General features: G+C 31.1%; 1 protein-coding gene across 1 annotated transcript; it reads right to left on the bottom strand.

Moving 5' to 3' along the window:
- Positions 1 to 3,646: 3,646 nt before the first annotated feature.
- LOC130934649 (replication protein A 70 kDa DNA-binding subunit A-like) lies at positions 3,647 to 6,415 on the bottom strand. Its single transcript, XM_057864198.1, has 11 exons — positions 6,411 to 6,415; positions 5,807 to 5,923; positions 5,569 to 5,708; positions 5,413 to 5,497; positions 5,187 to 5,319; positions 4,897 to 5,051; positions 4,650 to 4,779; positions 4,488 to 4,553; positions 4,132 to 4,228; positions 3,923 to 4,053; positions 3,647 to 3,817 (listed from the first exon to the last, which is right to left on the bottom strand). The coding sequence occupies exons 1-11, from the start codon at positions 6,413 to 6,415 to the stop codon at positions 3,647 to 3,649; spliced, it is 1,230 nt and encodes a 409-aa protein (XP_057720181.1).
- Between the last annotated feature and the right edge of the window lie 1,184 nt (positions 6,416 to 7,599).

The following is a 7,599-nucleotide window of genomic DNA, read 5'->3' as shown; positions in this document are numbered from 1 at the left end:
CTCTGATAATTATTGATATCCTGACTAAGAGTTACAAGATAACCATAGCTTGCTTCAAGCCAACAATCTCCGTGGGATCGACCCTTACTCACGTAAGGTATTACTTGGACGACCCAGTGCACTTGCTGGTTAGTTGTGCGGGATTGCAAAAGTGTGATTGCAATTTCGTGCACCAATCATTATTAGCAAAAAAAGACCAATAAGACTTTATAACGGGAATAATATACAGTATAACTATCAGATCACAGCTATAAACCTATTTTCCAATACAAATAACACTAAAATATCAGGAAAATACAATAAAAAGACTAAGCACCAAAATTTCAAACACACATACCCAAAGATTTGCTTCCTATGCATTATCTCATGCTGAGTGTCATATATATATAACTAGGCAAATTTAGGCTTCTGACCAGCATCTGGGAGCAAACTTCCAATCCGATGATAAATTTGACCACTTATTATAAACTACGGTGGACCCTCCCATCATTCACTGAATCCAATACCTTACCGCCAAGAGACGTGAAGGCAAACATACTATTATAAGATCGAATATTTTTTTGGAAGTACAAACTCTTCCTATCATGTCCGTTAATCAAATTATATAACAGATTTGGAGGCTTTCGGAGATAAGGTAACTGAATTTTTTCTTTTGAGAAACAAACAATAAAAATAGGATGATTAACTGTAAAGTCTCTTTCAACACGTTCTAATAACTAGAAACACGCGCCACAAAGTGAACATTCATAGTTAGGATCACCAACATCAAGGCAACCTGGCAAAGATAAGGTCGAAAAAATATGCACAACAACAAAAGAATTTCATCTCTATTATGTGGCACGAAATATATTCAACATAAAATGAATAAATCATTAGCATACAGATATAATATAGACTAAATAATTAACTCCTTTAAATTTTGTCAAAAAAATGTATGATAAAACACTACTTCTATTTTGCACTGACTGAATAATATCTCATCACAGAAGCACAATGGAATCTTTTAGCACTAAGCAAATAAGAATAATATTTTACTATTCTTAAATAATAAATGATTTAAGAAAGAGAACCTACCTTGTATCTCACTTTGCAAGAACAGAGCATGATCAATAACAGAACCAACTTGACTGAATAAATTTATCAAAGGATCATATATTTCTGATTGGTCTATATCATCCATTTTGATTTAAAATAACACAAACTTATGTAAATATATATTCGACAACGAAATATAAAAAAGATTAATGATGAAATAAGAAATCAATTAATTATCTTATAATCAACATCCAAATTAAACATTAAAAATGTAATAAACTATGAAAACCATTGAAAATTAAACATTAATTTATCAAATAACTAAATATAAATAAAGCTAAATGCACATTCAAGAACAATTTGATTTTTGCTAACATTAGAATAAACTTTGTTTCATTATTTTAATCACTCATACTAATTATGAAGGTTCAAATTAAATAATCTAAATTACTATTAGAATTATCTTGTAATTTTTTGAGACTTTAATGACTCAATTGTCAATAAAATGTTATAAAATTTTGAACCTAGTGCCTATATTTTTTTTTACTTTAATTGAGTCATTCCACAATTTTTTTCTGAATTGGCTGCCAAGAATTTTCTTTTCTTTTAATTGAATCCATGCACCATATTCTTGGTTGTAAACATCTCCTTATACAATTGACCGAATCACTATCAAGAGAGGCATAATTGAAAAAACTAAAAAAAAAAATTGACGGACAGAACTAAAAGAAAAATATTTATATGGAACAAATAGAAGATTTCCAAAAATTAGAGGAACCCACAGAATAGTTAAATTTTTTTTAAGATACAACTATTGATTATGACATCAAATTAAGAAAGTTTCAACAAATATCCCTTGTCTATTATTTAGCTAGAAAAGTTAATTAATTAACTAATTACATGAATCCAATTACATAACCAAAAAACCCTTCATATTGTCCAAAACAAGAATAAACACTAATTAAACAATTTAATAACCTATATTACTTGTGTATGTTTGAAACAACTATATAAATTAAACTTATCTAATGATCTAAATGATTCCATAAAGAATTTTATAATGGCATTAATTTTATACTGGTCAGGCTTATGCTAGCTAATCTAATTACCTTCAGTCACTGTGCGCTTTGAATCAATTATTAACTATTTTAATGACTTTCAGCCATGTAAACAACAACAAAAAAACAATTTCGCGATTATGTTAGCTAATTTAATGCACAGCTTTAAAACAAGGACTTATATAATAACTTTTCGAACACAAAATAACTTATTTAAAAGTTGTTATTAATAAAAGTCCTTATATTTTAAACCCTTTTTTTAAAAGAACTTATTTATGAAGTTTAGCCAAACTGGCCCTAATAGTTAAAATAAACCTTTTAGGTGTAAAAGTATAGAAAAACAATAATAAATCAGTAAACCAATCTGTTATTAGATATAAATCAAAAGAACTTAAAATATAATTTAACAAAAATAAAATTAGACAGGGATAAAATACTTAAAGATAATATTATACCTAACAAAATAAGATTTAAACTCTGATCAACTAAATTTTCTAAAACATAAAAGCAAACAGAAATATTGGAATAATATAAAAAAACAGATAAATTAATAAAAACACAAAGATTAACTACAAAAATATAAGTAGAGCAACAAAAATTACCCAAATAATCATTCAAAAAGAGAGTAGGCATCGAGGAATCGAGGACCTCTAAAACATTACAAAACGAAAATAAATTACAAAGACTCCCATAGATATCAAATCACTGAAAGTTGGAGCAAAAAATACTAAAAGTATCACGAAGGTCAATTCAGTACTAACCTCTTGCATTTCGATGGTGACTTTGTGTTCGCTTTCTTTTCAAAGAATTTCGCCTATATTCTCTAGCACGAATAGAATTATGAGACATCTTTGTTACTCGTACTAAATAAAACAAGAGGTTGAAACATAAATCGCAAGAACTACCCCTAATTCATTCCCAAAAACACATAACATTGTTAAGTTCCTATAAGCAACAGGTAAAAAAAAAAGGTAGGGGGCAGGGGTGGCTGGGAAGAGAACTTGTGAAACACACAAACAAAAAACTTATATAACAATGCACACCTTTGATAACGCAGAAAATGAAAAAAATAAAGTATTATAATCAACACCAATAACTAATTGATATGAAAAGATAAAGTTGTACAACAATAAACAAATAAAAATAAGAACCGCTGCATTTCATTAAAATATTGATAATGATCTACACAATTACACATGGCCATCTCTTCTATGATAAGGAGGATTCCAACATCTGACTACATATCCTAGTATGTAACCTAAACAGGCTACAACATTGAAAATGTGTCCAATCCCTAGCAAAGTCACTATTACAAAAGAAGGAGTTGACAATAGACTTAGTTGGCAAATGACCCGAGCCAACACAAAAGGAAAACCCCTATATCTAACAATCCTATTTGTTGGACACAATCCAAAAAAGTCAAATCAAAATACCATCCAGCCAGCATGATTACATTTCGATGTATTTGTAATCACAAGCCTTCCTAAACACTTATAGATATACTATATAAAATACCTACACCTAGACACAGCAGCTCAATTCCACACCTTAAATCAAACTCCATTAACCTTGGCAACCTTGAACCCACGCTCATCTGCATCAGCAGCCGCCTCTTCAAATTGGAGATTCAAATTCCTCTTGCCCTTGGAGGTGACAACATGATTTTCATGAATAAGCTTCTCTCCATATTGGGAAGTTGCATAAAAAACGTGGGACAACACCTCCTATGACAAAGAAATTAACAAAAGCTATGAAAGTAACTCAAGAATGCAAAATCCATTTGAAAACAGCACACATAGGAAGAAGAAAAAAATATTATATAACAGCACCTGAGTTTCTTTTTCTGGTGAGCTAAGCAATATATCCAGTTCAGCAGAAAGATCATCATTAACAGTATCATTGCTGGGTGTTTTCTCATCTTTTTCATCTTCACCATTAATTAAGGCAGCAAACTCAGTCCCTCCAAAAACAGCAGGCTATTTTTCAGCCAGAAAATCTATAAGAACTGGGGATTTAGATAAAATCCCAGAAGACTCACCAGCAACTTTCTCACTTTTGATAAAAGTCTTAGATGACTCCTTCTTAATACCAATATCCTCTTCTCCACAGGGAACAGATTTGTGAAAATCAGGCTCCTATTCATATGCCATAAGAGTTTAAAAATATATAAGACCAGAAGAAAAATTCACCACAACACAATAAAAAAAGGAACAAAACATGAATTTATACAATCTAAAAATAATTATATGTATATGTAACCTTTTTTGGAGTAGACTCGTCATCACCATCATAATCAGGAAATTCAAACATGGAAATAATGGTGAGATCATCACATATTTTTCTAACTCAGAAAGTGTTATAAAATATTTCATGTGGGACACCTTTGGTATCAACCTTTAGCAGTAACTTCTTTCCAATGAGCTCTTGGAATATGGGAGGATAAGTATTCCCACATACAAGCTATTTTAAAAGTAATACATAAGAAATACAGATTTTAAATAACACATATCACATCCCATAAAGTGAACAACACACAAAAGAAAAGTAAGAGCATACACTTGCATCTCTTTGAACCTCAGTAAACAAGTCAGCACATGATTTCTTAAGCAAATAAGATGCCTCATGATCAAAGAGAAGGAAAATACCCTCCTCACTATGATCTTTAACTGTTATTTTAATTTTAAATCTGCAGAGAGAAAAAAAAAGGAATACAATGATTCGGAATAAATAATACCAAGAAACATTATTTTTATAAACAATCCACAAGACAAAATGAAAAGACATTTTGAACAAAATTTCTGACCTTGGAGTCACATTAGTTATGTGCTTCAAACAAAAATCACAGTAATATGCACCATTTTGAGGATAGATACCCTTTCCACACACACAACCAGAATACCACCAATCTCCATCCTCAACAATACCTTGGATTGTACCAAAAATGATAAAAGAACCCTCCTATGCAATGGGCATTCCAAAATTTGTTAACAATATGAATGAAAAAATAGATCTGGAAATTGATCTTTAATTTTCTTTTTCAGTTTATTTGTGTATAAAATAAACATAAACACAACTAACTCAAAAGAAGACAACCTCATTGTTATCTTGAAACTCTTCAATAGTGTATTTTCTAGTTAAATGCATGAAATCATCTTCTAAGGTGACAACTTCACCATCATTTGCAATAAAGAGTGGCTGGGTACCATTGACACCTTGCTCAACCATACTAAGAAAAATTATGCAAACACTTGTACTTGTTACTCTAGATTGGTTCTAAATAAAGAATACAATAAAAATCAAGAAAATAAACCATGCTAACATCTGCCTGAATTCAACAACTTCAGGAAGATCAGGATTAAATAACATTTGAGTGGCATACATCACATTTTGATGGCCTACTTGACCTACACATCAACACAGAAAGAGTCTAGCAAACTTTATTGGAGACAACACCTAGAGTAGCAATAAGATGTACAGAAAACAAATAATGTATTCCTAAAGAACTTGACTTTTGCAAGTTGAATGACTACAACAGGCTGCTCCACAAAGCCAGAGGCAAGAAAATGATTTACTTGATTAACATAGTCCCCAAATAATGCACATTGCACTGTAAGACTGAAACTCAAAACATGACAAAGAATGAAACAGAAAATAAGAAAAAAAGATTATTAAAACATAAAGAGAAACCAGGAGAAATGACTCAATCAACATACTCTTTTGAAGTTAATTCCAGCACAATCATTTTTACAATTTTTACCTCTTTTGCATATTCTTTCTCTTCTCCCACTGAAGTTAAAAGACCAATGACATCTATTCCAAATAAACACAACCTATTAAATATTCAAAGCATTTGTTAAAAAACTTGAATAACAGCAGACCAAGAAGATAGACACACCAACTAAAAAATCATAATCTTGGGCCATGTTCAGCAGCTCAGAAAAAGGTAACATGTTGAAACAAGTCTTAGGGATAACATCTTCATTAATAGCTACAACAGTGGTTCAGTGAAGGAAAACCAATTTGAATTCATGAGAAGTTACTCTATAACTACCATGATTTGACACAACAGTAAAGTATGCCATTCTATAAACTTAAACTTCAACTATATGATCCCTAAACCTATTAAGGAGTAGTTTCTTAACTGTAGCTTGAATTTTTTCACACTGGAAATCCAACAAAAGAACAAAATCAGATTAGTGAAACACATAATTTAAACTTGAAAACTTAAAAAAACAACAACTAACACCATATTTAAAAGAGAAGCTAATAGGGGCTAACATGCTCATCAAGGAGAATCATCTCCATTGAGTTAGGAACCTCATGGTTACCAAAAGAGGGTACAACCCAAAGCCTTAGAACCCTAACTTTTAGCCTCCAAACCTCTCTAGGAGGATGCATATTGGAAATCATATCAAATGGAGGAGGCATTGCAGAGGAAAGAAAGGAGATAAACAGAGTTGATGAAATAGATAAAAATGTAAACAAAAAAAATTCTGAAATAGATAGAGTTTAGGAGGAAATAGAACACAGCAGAATGTTTGTGCATTGAATGTGGTTCACCAACCATCCTTTTATAGAAAAAAAATCCAGCACACAAGGCTCACCTTTTTTAATTCAAATTAAGGATGGAAATGGAGGGAAAACAAAATCTGAGTCCATATGCATCTCCCTTCAATGGCATAGAGACAACTAATCATAAGAGAAAAACCTGAACCAACACAAAAACAGGAAAAAAAGGTGAAACTTTCAAGAAATCAACAAATAGGGACCAAAAATTGGGATATCACACCATACCTACTATAGTGCACCTACATGTCATTATACCATAGGGAAGGCAGTCATCAACTACCCCAAATAATTATTCTACTCATGGCAATAAGAGTTGGTAAATGTGTTATAGGTAGGGATACATTTGAAACAGCAGCTGAATCAGAAAAAAGCATAGACAAACATTAATAAAAATCTGTCAATCACATCAACATTCATGAAACGGATAAGATTGAAACCTAATACCTTGAACAAGAAGGAATGGAATTGGGAATGCAAAACTTGAATGGGAGTGGCATAAGCATATTCCTTTATCAAAGAAGCAAACAAATTCATAGCTCTACTTCTTTGTAAGAGGTGAAATATATAGCAACTTTTGCATAACCAATAAAGGATTAAAATGCAACTAAGTTGACTAACAAAAGGTTTCATCATATGCAAATAAATCAGCAAGAAGCTATCAATCAAGTCCTATCAATCACATCACCACTCATCAAATAGATTATATAGTAGATTATATAGAAGAGAATTCCCTAGTGACACAAACAGTGCAGAAAACAATATAAAAACTCAATGGATTTGTTGAATATACACAAAGTAAAAAAATTAAAAATAGATTCATCAATTTTCAAAGAATCTGACAGAAACTTCCAAAGAATGTAACCAAGAACATGAACCCAGAAACAAACCAATTCAGATAAGAGAACATGATTATGAATGCAGAAAAAATTATAAATTG

Source organism: Arachis stenosperma, chromosome 6 (assembly GCF_014773155.1).
Source record: "Arachis stenosperma cultivar V10309 chromosome 6, arast.V10309.gnm1.PFL2, whole genome shotgun sequence".
Classification (NCBI taxonomy): domain Eukaryota; kingdom Viridiplantae; phylum Streptophyta; class Magnoliopsida; order Fabales; family Fabaceae; genus Arachis; species Arachis stenosperma.
The sequence above is the reverse complement of the archived record's forward strand: the minus strand, read 5'-3'. Positions and strand labels throughout refer to the sequence as shown.

Bases quoted from the DNA above. Each gene is read 5' to 3' on its own strand.
- LOC130934649 (XM_057864198.1), bottom strand. The intron at 5,498-5,568 runs GTACATCTTATT...GTTGATGTGTAG, and splicing joins GAATACATTATTTGTTTTCT to GTCAAGTAGGCCATCAAAAT. The intron at 4,054-4,131 runs GTGAGTCTTCTG...CTGTTTTTGGAG, and splicing joins CAAAAGTGAGAAAGTTGCTG to GGACTGAGTTTGCTGCCTTA.